The 14810-nt window shown below is 62.0% G+C and overlaps 1 protein-coding gene across 1 annotated transcript in view; it reads right to left on the bottom strand.

Moving 5' to 3' along the window:
* The window catches only part of NFIX (nuclear factor I X), a 97127-nt gene extending 82732 nt beyond the window's left edge, over positions 1-14395 (bottom strand). Inside the window, exon 1 of the mRNA XM_045990009.1 lies at positions 14235-14395. Coding sequence (XP_045845965.1) covers positions 14235-14261 — 27 coding nt within the window. The 5' untranslated portion in view covers positions 14262-14395. The remainder of the gene's footprint in view (positions 1-14234) is intronic.
* Between the last annotated feature and the right edge of the window lie 415 nt (positions 14396-14810).

Below are 14810 nucleotides of genomic sequence, written 5' to 3'. Positions count from 1 at the left end.
GCCATTCTATTTTAAGATACTTCCCACCCCTCCAAAATCCACCCACCCGCTCCTGAAGTCCCTGGTGGGGTGTCCAAGGGGAATCTGCCTCTGCCCCAGGCACACCTGAGGGGAAGGCCAGGAGGCCAGCGCAGGGTCTGAGCTACCAAGCTGGACTCAGGGGGGCAAATGGAAGTTTCGCCCGGGGAGGGGGCATTAAATGGCCTCTTTGTGGAGAGGAATTGTGGGCCGTCACTCAGGATTAATTTAAGCAGCAACAGCAAACACACACCAAAAAGCAACGTCTGGCCGCCAGCACCCACCCCCGCGATTGTGTTTCGGGGAGTGCTGCAGGATTTGTCGGTGTGGCCCGGCCTTTAAAAAACGTGGGGCGACCACAGAGGGAAGGGGGAAGGCTGCTGCCGCCTGGCCCCATGTCCCTGCTTGGCGAAAAGGGTTTGCAGGTTTGGGACCAAGCCGAGTGGGGGGATGGTAAAATCCAAGTGCAACCGTGAAGCAGCAATGGGGGGAGGTTCTACGTAAACTATACATAAAGGTACAAATTTCCAATATAAACATGTCACATGCAGGGGTGCCACTGAGTAGCAGCTCTGGGGCTCTCGCCTTCACCCCAGAGACATTTGGGAAGGCGGGTGTTCTAAGAGAAATCAGGCAGGGCGGTGGGGTGGGAATTAGGCCTCCGCTTTGCTTCCCGGTCTCCTCCCCCAACAACCTGAATGCCGCTTTGGAGCCAGGTGCCCTGGGCGGCCTGGCAGGTGTGCAGCTCACGTGAAACACACGCAAGTGCAGACTGGGGAGGTGTGTACCTGCGTGGGCCTGGAGCCACGTGTGCGGGCATCAGCGGTCCTGTAGGCTTGCCGACCCACCGGAGCCCAGCACACCCTTGGGGGCACAGGGCAGTACCGGTGCTCAGAGCCAGGTCTGGGCAAAAGGCGGGGGAGAGCATGTGGTTTGTGTGTGGGGTGTGTATGTGTGTGTGGGGGGGACCCCATCTCATGTCGGGCAAGGGCATGTTTATGGGCTTGTGTGCTCCTCGCAGTCTCACTAGGTAGGGGTCAGGCCTATGTGTGCATGTAAACCGGTGGTGCCTTGGGATCCCCCTCGGGGTGCCAGGCAACGATGTGCTTGGGACCTGCATCTGAGCCTCTGTGAGGCAGCGTGCTTATGCGTGCCCTTGAGAGCCTGCCTGCATGGCCTGCTGGGTTGTCAGACACGGGCGTGCGAGTGCCAGAGGGCACCGGGATGCTGCCCGGGGGCCAGCCAGCGTGGGTTTTCAAGCCCCCTAGGAGCAGCCACGTGTGCTGGGGCCACCGTTGAGGCCAGCAGAGCCTGGATCTAACCCCTGAGCAGGCCAGGGGGCAGGGCCAGCTGCCCAGCCAGCCTCAGCGGCGGGAAGTCACTGGAGGCGTGTTGGTTTTGGCCAACGCAGCTCAAACCGGGGAAGCCCCGGGGAGCAGCAGGGGTGGAACAAAGAAGGGGAAAGTGAGGGAAGGCGGGCAGCAGGGGAGGAGGAGGATTCGTCCTGGAATGCGGAGAGCCTTGGGGAGCAGGGGTGCTGGGCAGCCCTAGACTCTGGTCCCTGGCTTGGGGTTTGGGACCTCCCTGGTGCCCACAGCTGCCGATTTCCCACTTCCCCACTCATTCTCCCCCTCCCCCACCCCGTGGACTGAGACCCCGGCCCCAGTCAGATGCTCCCGCACCGGGAATCCTGCAACCGCGTGCGCGTGAGGAGCCAAATAGCATTTGGGGTGGAGAGCAGGGCTCAAATTTCCGCAGCAGAGGGCAGACAGTTTGAGGCCCCTTCCCTGTTTCTTGGCTGGACTGCTTATTAGAACCTCAGTTCTGCCCATCAGGGGAATGGGAAGGCAACTCCCACAGGGAGGGCTGAATAGGAGGGAGTTGAAAAGTAGGGTGACCTGTTTAAGCCTCGCTTGCCCCTGGGGGCCTGACTGAGTAATTTCTCCCTCCCCCACTTCCAGCCCCATGACCTTGGCACTTGACCTTGTGGCCTCTGTTGCCTCATCTGTAAAACAGGTTACTCATACCTGCCTCACGTTGGGAGGGTTACAGGAGGTCATGTGTGTGCGCGTGCACACACACGCACACACGCACACACACACACACACACACACACACTCCTCCTGCTGCCCAGGCATAACTGCTGTGGAGTTGGTAGCTGTTATTTTTATTGTGAGGAGTCTATGGCTGTGACAAGCTGTGACGCTTGGTGTGATCGCGTGAGGCTGGCTGTGCGTGCGACTGTGCCGCTGTGTGTGTGTGCGTGTGTGTGACAGGTTGTGTGTGAGACTGTGCGTGGACGACAGATTGTGCCGGTGTGCGCGCTGCCTGTGACAGGCTGTCACTGCGCGACAGACTGCGGGTGGCGGGGTGTTGCGGGTACCGACTGTGAGTGGAGATGAGGCAGTGTGTGGGGCTGGGGCTGGGGCTGGGGGACTCCCGAAAACCTCCCTCAGTGAGGCTCCGGCTGACAGTGAAACGGGGAGGCTCTCAGGGTCCAGTGGCCCCTCAGGCCTTGGCCTTTCTGTCGTGTCCAGTGGGTCTCCACTTGCTTGCAAACCTTGGTAGGTGACTGGTCAGAGGGGCCCTATGATAAAGCCGCCCCTCACCCGCTTTTGTCAACTCAGGTCCCCTGGCCCCCCCGGCTTCTTGCTTGAGTTCAGAAGACCCCAGGATGGTCATCAGGGATCTCAGGGTGTGAAGGAACCCAGGTCTGGCTGGTTTCAGTGGGGGGCATACACCCCAAGCCTATTTCCCACACCTTCCCTGAGCTCCAGGCCTGGACAGGGATGGTGGAGACCAAGAGAAGGGAGGGATATGGGGAAAGCTCCAGAAAAGCCGGGGGAAAAAATGGAGGGAGAAGGTGAGAAGACCGGAGACTTGCCTGGGACCTGGAGAACCTGGAGCTGCTTGAAGTTGGGGCCTCCAGTCGGGCTGGACACACATCAGGTTGTGTGGGTGGGAAGTCAGGACTGGCAGAAACACCCGCTGACGCGGAATGGCACTGTGTTCCAGGTTCCGCGCTCAGACCCCTGATCTTAGGGACGCTGCATATCAACCCAGCCAGAGGGAGGAGAAAAGCTGGAGACTCTCCTAATTTGTGTGGGATTCTACTTCTTTTACCACCCCGGCCCACCTCTTCCCTTTACAGCTGGGGAAACTGAGGCTGAGCGAGGGGAAGGGACTTGCTGGAGCACCAGCTCGCACCCAGGAGACCTGAGGATAGAGGACTTCAGGTTTGGAGAAACCTCACGGCTGGAAAAATCCCAGGCCCTGTGGGCTGGGGGCAGCACCCTGTGAACCCCGCCCCCCTCTTGGTGTGTCAGGATGTGTAGGTTTTGTGCATGATGGCATGGGCTGTGGTCCACGGCTGTTGTGTGTCTGGTGTGCAAGCCACAGAATGATGTATGTGTCCCTCTGTCGGTACGGGCCTCTGTGCGTCTGTGTGTCCATTCAGGGCCAGCCCCTGCCACAGAGTGGGGAGAGGCATCGAAGCAACCCCCCCCCCCGAAAGTGTGTCTTTGATACTTGCAGCCTCGGCAGCGAAAAACAAGTTTCCACAGGGCCGCCTTGGGCTGAGGCCAGGCCGTCCTCAAATAACATTTGAAGTTACTTAGCAAACTTTGTTTAGTGCCGAGAGAGGCAGAGAGGCCCGGGCAGCGGGCTTGGGGTGGGGTGGGGGAGTAAACCGGTTCCTCCGAAGTCCCTTGCCCCTCTCAGGGCACGAGTGCCCGACATGGGGCTTAGTTCCCCTCCCCAAAGCTCCAGAGAGGAGGAGCAGGAATCCTGAAGGCCCCGGGCGACCTGGGGGTGGGGGGGAGGAAAGATCACCCCACAGAGCAAAGCCTTGCTTTTGCCAGTCCGGGCCCTGGACTTTGGCAAGAATGCCCACCCTGGTCTCCGGGTAGCCCAGAGGCTGACTGTCCCTGGGTCTGGTTAGAAATGGAACTACACTTTTCTGTGCTGCCCCCTCTCCAGAGCCCAGCTCTGCCAGCCTTGAGGCAGGTTGTACAAGCTGGCTCAGAACCTGTGTCCCCCTCCAGACATGCATACACACACACACGCACACACGCACACATGCACGCACCCAGAAAGCCCCTGGTGCCCGCAGAGCCAGCCCTCCCAAACTCTCATTTCCAGGGTCCCCGCCCCAGGCAGCAGAGAAGGCCTGAGAGCCAGCAATGGCGGGTTTGGAAGTGAGGTTGGTGCCTATGGGAGGGGGAGGAGGAGAAGATGCCAAAAATGGTGAGCCATTACAGGGAGGCAGGCAAGCAAGGGAGGAAAGGAGCCGGGAAGATGGAAGCCAGGCGGGCATCCTTGGGGAGCTCTGGGCTGCAAAAGGGGCAGCGAGAAAAGCAGTCCTGGGCCTTCCAGGGAGCAGGCATGGGGGGACAAGCCCCAGGTGGCACGGGACAGGCAGGGGGCCGGGAGGCGCCCAACGCTCCCCCACCCCCACCCCAAGCTTTGAAATGGAGACTGGCAGCAGCAGCCGCTGGGCTCTGCCCGGGCATGGGGTGGGGGTGGCGGGCAGGCAGGGCGCCAAGCCAAATGCCACCAGGCTGGGCACGGTGGTTGCCAGCCGGCAGCGCTGACCCCACCAGCCCCAGCCCAGAGCCCTCCCATCTAGAACTTTGGGGGTGGAGGAATATGGGGGCCCCGCAGAAATCAGAGGTCCAACGGACAAAGCCAGGTCCCCCGAGCCCGTGGGCAGGTCCCCAAGACCCTACAAAGATGGCGCGGCCTGGCACTGCCCAAGTGACGGGATGGGGTAAAAATAAACTGGGCCCGCCCCGGGGGAGCTAAATCGAGGGGCCCAGGTGGAAGTGCCACTCCGGGCCACCAGCTGCCCCTGCCCCACCCCCAGCTCAGAGCAGCAGGGCTGAGAACACCGGGTGCCCATCGAGGCCCAATTTCTGTACAGGAGAAACCCCAGCCATCTTGTCTCCCTGTCTTGGGCGGGCAGCATACGGTATATCCACAAACACGGATAATGGATGATCTCAGGCTGCACCAACAACAGGCCACGCACGGAGGCAGACGGTGGGGCCAACCAGGCTAAGCCTCATGCCCTTGACCTCTGGACTGCCCCCTCCCGAGAGGGAAAAGGGCCTGTGAGGCCATGCCTGAGCTGTGGCCGAGCTACGCTGAGTGGCAGGTCAGCGACGGGCCACGAGGCCTCTCAGACCACCTCTGCTAAAACAGCAGCTGCCCAGCACTTCCGTGGGCCCTACCTGTCCTCCTCCTCGCACCTATCACTGTCTCAAGTACTGGACACTCCCCTGTTTTTCAGGTTCACTGTCTGCCCTCCCACCGGGGCTGGCACCTCTGCTGATTTTGCTCTCTGCTGAGCCCCCAGGGCCTAGAACAGGGCCTGGCACCGGAGAGGTGCTGAGTAGATATTTGTTGAAGGAATGCACAGGCCCCCGGCAGCACCCCCAGCACTCGGGCTCCAGCTGGGTGCCCAGCAAGGTGTGGGAGAAGACATCACGCCCTGTGGGGGGTGTGAAGGCGAGCGGGGCCAGTGGTGGTGCAGAGTGGGTGAGCCGACCACCCACTCTCCCTCCGAGTCCTGAATGGAAGATCTGAAGGTCAGGGTGGTAAGGAGGGGCTCAAGTGCTGACAGCTGGGGCAAGCTTCACGTGGTGGGGGTGGGGAATGTACAGGCTCACTCTGAAATTTGGTAAAGGCCAGAAAAGAAGCTGCGATTCTGTGCCATCAGGAGGATTTGGAGTGGTGGCAATCAGAGAAGAGGCTCAGGCTCTATCACCTCCTAGCCCTTGACCCTGGCACTGGATATCTCTTCTCTTAGCTTCTCATCTATAAAACCAAGCACTTCGCATTAAGCCCTACTTTAAAGCACTTCCTATAAGCCAACTCCTTTCGTCCTTACCATAACCCTGTGAGAGGAAACTAGAGGCACAGAGAGGTCGAGTGACTTGTCCAAGGTCACACAGCTAATGAACGAGCCAGCATTCAAACCCAGGAAGTTGGCTCAGAGCCCCCGCTCTCCTAATAACGTCCAAGTGTCCCAAATGCCAACAGTGCCAAACTGAAGAAACCCTGCCTTATTATACTGTCACCCACACACAGAGTAGCAGACACACAGCCACGGCTAACCCCTGCCACACCTGCCTCACATGGGAGGATTCTGGGGACAAGCTGGGAAGGCACTTAGCACAGGGTACAACAGAGCACGCTTTAGCTATCACTACAGTTTTCAGGACATCTCATTATAATCCCATAAAATGCTTTCTCCCTGTGCGAATCTGCCAGCCCTCGCTTTTCTTTCTCCAGAGTCAGAAACGAAGAGTCCCTGGCCAGAGGATTAAGGGGACAGTCTCATGGAGGACAAGAGTTTCAGAAATCAGCCTTGCCCGCCTCCCTCCCGGACTGTCTTGATGGCTTCCAGAAGCAGGACAGTTAGAGTGGGGCCGCTGGGCCAGAGGACTGGGGTGTCTTGGGCCAGCACAGGCATGTGGGTTTGCAGGCTTCTCCCCCTCAGGTGTGACAAACCAGCACAGGGATTCAGAGTCCCAAATTCTATCTGGAGAGGTCAAGGTGGTGGAATTAGAGGCTCCAAGACAGCCAGAGGGCAGGCAGGCGGAGGGGAGGCCCGAGGAGGCCAGGTTCCAGCGCTCAGCCGCCATTTCCAAACAGGGCCAGGTGTAACCCAGGTGTGAATGCCTGTGTGGCTGTGACGCTCATCCGCACACACTGGGGCAACTCGGGACTGTAACTCCACACCGTCTGTGCCTGGGCTTATGTATGGGGATGAGGTCGCATTTGTGACAACACTTGGGTCCTGACGAGCAAGACTGTGTGTGCGGCGCGGACAGTATCTTGTCCGAGTGTGTGTGTGTGTGTGATGGGTATCCATTGTGCCCATGTGTGTGTGACTGTGTGTGTCTGAGAGGATTCGGGCTGAATGTCGCCGCCTCGGCACTGTTGACATCAGGGGACTGGATCACCGTTGGCGGTGGGGGCGTCTCGTGCGCTGGAGGGGGCTGGGCAGCGTCCCTGGCTTCCCCTCGGAAGGTGCCAGTAGCCAGCTCCCCTCCAAGTGTGATGACCAAATATGTTCCCAGACATTGCCAAGCGTGTGTGCATCGCTGTGTGTCTGTGAGTTTGTGGCTGTGTGCATGCGCTCCTCTGTGTCCGATGGTGGGCGGGAGTGCATCCGTGCTCGTGTGTATGTTTCTGGGAGTCTGACAGTGTTAATTCGTGCACGTGCCATGTGCTTCTCGCCGAGTGTCTGTGGGTCCGTGCGACATTCCGTGGTCCTGTGTGTTTGGCCACAGCGAGGCATGTGTCTGTGCTGTGTGGCTCGTGGCCTGTGATTGAAGGACCCCGTGTATCCGTGTGCACGTCCCCGCATGGGTAGCCCACGCTGACGTGTTCGGGTGGGGCGGGCATCTCTAGGTGTTTGTGTGGAAAGGCGAGTCCCTTTGTGTGGGGCCGCCCGTGTCTGTGCGCTCCTGATTTAGGAAGGTGTGCTGTGCCTGCGCGTGCCCGTGACAGTGTACGACTTTGTGTGAGACGGACCCAGAATAAACCCCTAAGATGATTCTGCGGAAGCCAGTATGGGGGTGAAATCTCCTGGATGCTTTGCCCCCCACCCCCTGGTCCCGACTGTCCCAGGACTAAGAGCCGCTTCCCCAGGCCAAGGGGGTAGGGCGCACCTCTGAGTTGCCCCTTTCTCTGGCTTCGCTCCCCCAGATTCAGGTGGGGACAGACCCCTGCCCATGCCCGATCTGTGCCAGGGAGGCTGGCACAGAGCTCTCAGCCAAGGGGGGCAGGGTCCTCGGCAGTGGTGGTGGCATTGCCCCCTGCCCACTGCTGGCGACCACCCCCGGCTCCCCTCAGGGTGGGGCCCCAGTAGGGGGAAAGCTCCCCAGTGCAACCCTGGCTTCCGATTGGCTACGGATCGCCGCAGTGCCCGCCACCCGCCTCCCCCCTCCCCGGCTGGCGCAGCCACATCGGTAGTGGTGGCAAACACAGCTCCGAGTTCTGGGCACAGCTGCGCCTCACAGAGGCCTGCCAGCCCCACCAGAAGCCAGACACCCCAGCTCCATGCCCCCGACCCCTCCCCACCTGCCCGCCCGGCCAGCCAGGCAGCACGGTCACCCTGGCTGCTGGCCCCCCTCAGGCTGCCAGGCCCCATCCACCCAGCCCCCCTCACCCATCAGGCCTGTGCCCCCTTGGCCAAGCCCACTTGGGGGGCCCAGGCCCCTACACACGGCCACTCCCGCTCTCGGAGGGGCTCCTCAGGAGGGGGGGAGGCGGCGAGGAGGGGGGGCAGGGAAGGGGGGAGCTAGCCCTTCTTTTAGTGAACGCGCCCAGAGCTGGAGCCAAAAATCGAGGAGGAGAGATATTCAGACGGAGCCAAGACGCGTTTGGCAGGAGGAGAGAGAGAGGGAGAGAGGGAGCGGGAGGAGGGGAGGAGAGAGGGAGGAAAGAGAGAGAGAGAGAGGAGAGAAAGAGAGAGAAAGAAGGGGGGGGCCTCGGTTTCCAAATCTGAGCTCTCAGAGCCTCGGAGGGACAGCGGGTGGCATGGGAGGTGTGGGACCCAGGGCAGGCCTGATGGTGGGGGCAGCGGGGGCGGAGGGCTCAGGCCCACAGAGACAGCCGGACACCCCAGCTGGCCAGGCCAGGATGGACATAGGCAGAAGCCAAGATCAATGTGCACCCGGCAGACAGAGGGAGGCCTGTGGGCGGCCCAAACACACACCCGCACCTCGCCACACAACGGGCTTCTGTCCATGCCGGGCCAGGGGCACGGGCGGGGCCCACAGCGGGGCCACCGCGGCTGCCCGACCTCATGGGAAGCCATGGAGAGGCCGGCCTGCTCCCAGCCGCTAGCCTGGCCGCCATAGCGGGCATTTCACACGCTGCCAGGAAGCCAAAGGGGGCCAAGGAGAGGCGGCCCTCGTGGTGAGATACGCTTTGGTGGCCACAGGGACAAGCCTAGCACGCAAAATGCCACGGGGCAGGCGACACCCGGAGACCCAGGCATTGACACGTTCGCCAACATAGGTCGACGTGCATGGGAAGCCACACTGATACAACCTTGGCTGTGACCGTCAAGACAGGCAGAGAATACATTTAGTGGCACACTGACATGCCACAGGGGCACCATGACACAAAGACGACACCAGGCACCCGATAAACACAGGGACACGCACCCACAACTCTATGGTTCCCAGATACCTAGAGATGGAGCTTGGGAGGACCCCTGGAGACACAGGCAGGCGGCACCCAATTACGGACACCTGGCGACCTGGGAAAACTGGCAGACGGACCCGTGCTGTCGCTTGCGCCACATGGCCATCTACAGCAAAATGGTGGCTCTAAAGCCCGACACACCAGTGAACGCACGCAGATCCGGAAGAAGCCAGTTAGCCATTCACAGCCCTCCTCCTGGCTCCTTTGCCTCCACATCTGGGGCTTTGGGGGTGGGAAAATGAATACACACCCTTCTTTCCCCTACCCCAGCTCAGGGGGGGCGGGGACAGGAGCCCATCCTCTGCACTTCGTTGGAGGAAAACACAGGTGTCTGTGCGTCTTCTGCCTCTCTTGGTCCAGCTGGAGGGAAGTGAGAGGCCCCAAATTTGTGCTTCAGGGGCAGATAGAACAAGGACCAAGACGAGAAAAAGGGCCAGGCTCCCAGCAGGTTGCAGACGGAAGCCAGCGATCAGACACTCACTACCAGGGGAGTTACACTGGCGGCCACAGCTGTGTGCCCATCCCCTCTGCACACCCCCAGTGGCTGCCTGACCCTGCCAGGTGCCCACATAGGATCCCCCACATGCGTCCTAGCCCTATGGTGGACCCAGGTGATACCACTCACGTCCAAATGCAGAAACCGCTCTGGAGCCATGCAGACGTCCCTGAAGTCATCAAGACCCACCCCCAACTCCAGGCTCTTTGCCCCTCTCACGTTTGGACGCTCCTGCACGCTCCAGAACGAGGCCTCAGAGCCCAGCCCCAGAGTGGGCCTGGTTGAGGCTAGGGTCGAGACTAGGGAAAGGGTCAGGGTAACCAGTGGCCCCCAAAAAGGTATCTGGTCCCCACGGGGCATTACAGGGCTCGTTCCTCCCTTCCTGGCCCTGCCCACCCCCAACATCCCCTCTCCCTGCTTGAACCCCTGCTGCCCTCTGCCTGGCTGACAGGACTCCACCCAAGGGAAAGAGTTGGGCCATGAGCGGGCTTCCCTCCTCCCAAACTCGTTTCTGGCTTCCTCCTCCAGGCAGTCTTCTAGGACGTCTGTGGTTGGGAGGTGCTCCTCCCTGCCTTCCACCCGCCTACAAGTACTCTTCCCTCAGTTGGGAAGGCCTAGGGGAGACCTAATGATGATAACCAAGATGACAAGTCATTCCATTTCCTGAACACGTGCTACCGGTCAGGCTCTGTGCTAAAGCCTAATCACAGTCCAAGAGTTAGGGGTTCTTATTACCCATTCTTTGGACCAGGAAAATCTGCAGTTCAAGTCCGAGGATTAGAAGATGCAGACCCAGAGTTCAAACCCTGTGCCATCTAATGACAAAGCCCAATTCTTGACTTCTGCATCCACAGCCTCCATCGGGGACCCTTGAGGCCTTACAAGACATTCCTGGCTCAGCAAGAACCTTTGACTCCAGCACCCAGCAAGAAGAGAGCATCCTGCCGCACCCCCCCCCCCAATTAACCCAGCAGAGCCCTTGGCCCCAAGCATGGCCTGGTCCAGCCTCAAAACATCTGAGTCCAAGCTAGCCCCCAGCACGGCCTGCCCCATCCCCGCTCATGCCTACACACACCTCCTATCCCAGAAGCAGGCATGAAGCAGGTAGGGCCAGAGCCAGGGGGAAAAGGCACCATTAAAAGGGGGCGCTACACTGCGCCAGGACAGGGAGCAATAGCATTGTGGGGACAGAAAGGTGGCCACGGTGTCTCAAGGAGATAGCTGAGGTAGGGGCATCAGGGAGGCCCTGGCCCACAGTCCCTGCCCGGGAAGGATTGTGTGTGCGGCTCCACAAAAACAGGGGTGCGTGAACATTCCGCTGCTCCCGTGGCTGTGTGGCAGGAAATGTCGGCCCGTGTGCACGGCTGCATGCACACCCAGGTGAGCCAAGAGGGTTACGTCTTACATAAAAGCATGTGTCTGTCCATCTATCTGTCCTTGAGTCTGTGTGAGCAAGCGCAGGGGTGAACACACACTTGAGTCGGCGTGTATCCGAGTGTATCCGGGAGATACGGCTGTGTCTTCGTAAGCCTATGTCGATACACATGTCCCATCTCAAGGGGGGCGCGCGTGTGTGTTTATGTGTGTGTGTTGGGGGTGGGAGCGAACACGGGTCCACCGTTTCCTGTGTCTGCAGGATCCTCCGTGGCCGTGTGTCTGGATGATCAGCCTGAGCGGGTCATTCATGTCCCCATTTTGGGGGTGGCGGCGATGTAATGTATGTCCTCATTCTGGTGCATGTCTGTTTGCTGGGGAAGGGGTCCCATCCGTCCACCCCCTCCTGTCTGCGGAGGACTCAGGCCTAGGGCCGCAGTGGGCTCAAGCAGCGCCAGCAAGCGCCCCGCCCAGCCGCCCTGGATTTCGATGCTTTTTCCAGAAGGAGATTCCCCCCCACCCCCCGCCCTTCCCCCTCGCCCACAGTGCCTTTCCCCGCCAGGGCCCCGCTGCTCCAAGCTCGTTCCTGCTCAATCATTTATTGACTTTAAAATCGAAGCCAATTCTGGTTTGAAAAAAAGAAAAGGGGGAGAGAGAGCGAGAGAGCGAGAGAGAGCGAGAGAGAGAGAGGCCAGAGAGACAGAGAGAGTCCGAGACTCATGGCGGGGGGTGGGGGGAAGCAGAGACGGGTCCAGAACCAAAGTCAGAGACAGAGACAGGGAGAGACAGGGACAGTCAAAGATATGGAAGGACAGAGGCTAAGAAAGAGAGACAGAGAAAGAGAGACAGAAAAGGGGCAGAGCAACCAGATATAGAGACAGAGACAGAGAAAAAGACAGAGACTGGCAGGGCAAATTACGGAAGCAGAAAGATTTGTAAAAACAGAGACTCTGGATCCAAGAGATGTGACTGTCGGGAGGGGCAGACAGATACTGCTGACCAGCTGACAGCAGCGGCCTGCTCGGAGCTGAAGGGTGCGACCCAGAGAGACCATGCGCCCCCTCCTCCCCATCCACCCTGACACACTCAGGCCTGTGACACAGAGCTGAGCCCTTGCTCCCATCTGGGGTGTCAGAGACTCAAGCCTTGGTCATGCCCTTGAGTCTGGTTGCTACCCCAGAACCTTCCTGGTCTTATCACCAGTGGACTGGCTGGCATTTTCTTTCCCAGGGTACCAAGTCTTACCCAGGTCTCAGGGGGCAGGCCAGGCTGCTGGGCGGGTAGCTAGTGGGTAAGGGGCGACTCAAGCATGGGGTCTTGATCCCACTAGGCCCCCGAAACACCAGCACGTAGTCCAGCCAAGCATAGCCCCAAAGGCAGCCACAGCTCAGACCCCGCTGGGTGGGCAGGGTTGTCATGGGGCCCAAGATAAAGTGATTGGTCCATCAGAGGCACAGATCTGGGGGGGGAGTCCCCCAGGCTGCCACAGTGGACAAAGTGCCTGCTTACACCTACATGCATACTATGATACATACGTGTGCCTTTGTACCCTCACTGGCACTCACACCCAGTTTTGCACAGGAAAACCTGCCCCCTGGGCCACACACATGTCGGTACCATGCAGGCCTGCCCCCCCCCACCCCGGCCAACTCACAGAAGCCACATGCAGACCCCAAGATTGACACACACATACGCACTTGCATCTGTGGATCTAGGAGTGTGGTGCGGCCACGGCTGACACACAACCCCGACAAACTCTCTCGCCCCTCGCCACCCTCTACCACCTGGTAGCAGCCGTAGTCACTTGGACTCCCACTCCCATCTGTGGGCACACTTGGCAGAAGGCTGGCAGGGCTCAGGCTGGGCAGAGGAGACAATTAGGACCCCAGGCCTGGCCTAAAGATTCTCCTTACACACGCAGGCCCTACTGGCAGGCAGGGCTAGGCAGTCCCCAGGTGTCCCCTCTTCTGAGTCCGCACTGCCCGCAGTAGCCTGGCCCCACGCAGGCAGCACTGCCAGGGCCACTGTGGGACTCTGGACAGTTCTTGTGCCCTCTCAGAGCCTGGGGCCATGGCCCAGGGAAGGTGGAGTGGCAGGGCAGGCATCCCCTGCGCTTTTGCCGCCGCTGAGCGCCGCGCAGGGAAGTTCGCTGGAGGCGGGACGCGCTCTGCTCGCGCAGCGCGCCAAGGTCGGCTCTGTTGTGCCCGCAGCTGACCCGACGGCGTGGCCGCAGCACGGTCGGTGGCATCCACGGCTGCCTCCCGCCCCTCCCGCCTCCGGGCGGCGGGACGGGATTCCCCCGGCCCGCCAGGTCCACCGCGCCGCAGCCAGGGTAGCTGGGGCCGGAAAGTTTGCGCCGAGCAAAGTTTGGGGCGGTGGGGGGGCCGCGGCTGCGACGTCCAGGGTCGGCCGAGAGGCGCGGCCCCGGCTGGCAGCGCGCCCGTCCCTCCCTCCCCTCCCCTAACCCTCCGAAATTTGGGAGCCCCGCCATTTTCTTAGCCCCGCTCCCATGTGAGGCCTGAACAAAGACTTTGGGGCGACGCCCGGGCCGCTCGGCCGGCCCCGGGCACCCCGGCTGCACGCAGGGGCCGCCGCCACGCATACCGGCCGCTGCCACCCTCGGGAAAAGCTGCGCCCGCCCCACAGAGCGCCGCGGGACCCAGTCCCAGCTCCGAGCCCTCGGGACCACCCCCTGCCACTCTGTCACCCCTGCAACCACTGCCAGTGGCCACGCTGCCCGGGTGCACGCCACAGTCGCCCACCGGTCGGCGGGAGTCCACCGCACCCCAGTCGAGCGCGCGCGCACACGCACGCACCACACACACGCACTCCCGCTCCTTGCTCCGGGGGCAGCGCCACGCACGCAGCCGGCCACCCCCAGAGCCCCCACCGGGAGTCCTCCGGGTGGCCAGGGTCGCACGCGCACCCTGACGCCCGCCTGCGTGTAGGGACTGCCCACAGCACGGCTTGCACCCCTCGGCCGCCCGCAGTCTCACTCCCCCCCCCACCCCCGGGCCGCAGCGCGCCCCCTCCGTCCGTCCGTCCGTCCGCCCGCCCGCCCGCCCGCCCGCCGGCCTCCTGCGCCCGCTCCCCTCCCCGGTCGCCCAGGGGCGGCGGCCGGTACCTGGGTGAGGCAGTACGGGGAGTACATAGCTGGGCGCCCAGGCGGGAGCGCGGCGGCCGGCCGCGGCGAGGGGAGGCCCGGCAGGCGGCGGCCGCGCTCGGGCTCCGGCTCCGGCTCGGCTCCTCCGGCCTCCGCCGCGCTGCGCCCGCCCGGCCCGCGGCCCCGCGCTCGCCGCTCGCAGGCTCGGCCCCGCCGGCTCCGGGGCCGCCGCAGCCGCCGCCGCCGCCGCCGCCGCCGCCGCCGCGCTCGCCGCTGCCTCTCGCGTCCGCTGCTGCCGCCGCTGCTGCGCGTCTACTCCATGCCGCCGCCGCTCGGCCGGTCACCCTCGCCCGCCGCCGCCGCCAACGCCGCCGCCGCCGCCGCGCTGTGAAAGTGAAAGTTTAGACAAAGTTTGGAAGCGGCGCACTCCGGGGAGAGGGAGCGGGCGGGCGGCGCGGGCGGGAGGAGGGGCGCGGGGAGGGGCGGGCAGGGCGGGCGAGCGGCGGTCGGCGCGCACACACACACACATGCACACACACATGCACACACGCGCGCGGGGGCGCACACCGACACAGCCACCCCGACACGTGCTGGCCC

The sequence above is a fragment of the Meles meles genome, chromosome 20 (genome assembly GCF_922984935.1).
Source record: "Meles meles chromosome 20, mMelMel3.1 paternal haplotype, whole genome shotgun sequence".
Lineage (NCBI taxonomy): Eukaryota > Metazoa > Chordata > Mammalia > Carnivora > Mustelidae > Meles > Meles meles.
Note: the sequence above shows the minus strand (reverse complement) of the source record. Positions and strands in the feature narration are given on the sequence as shown.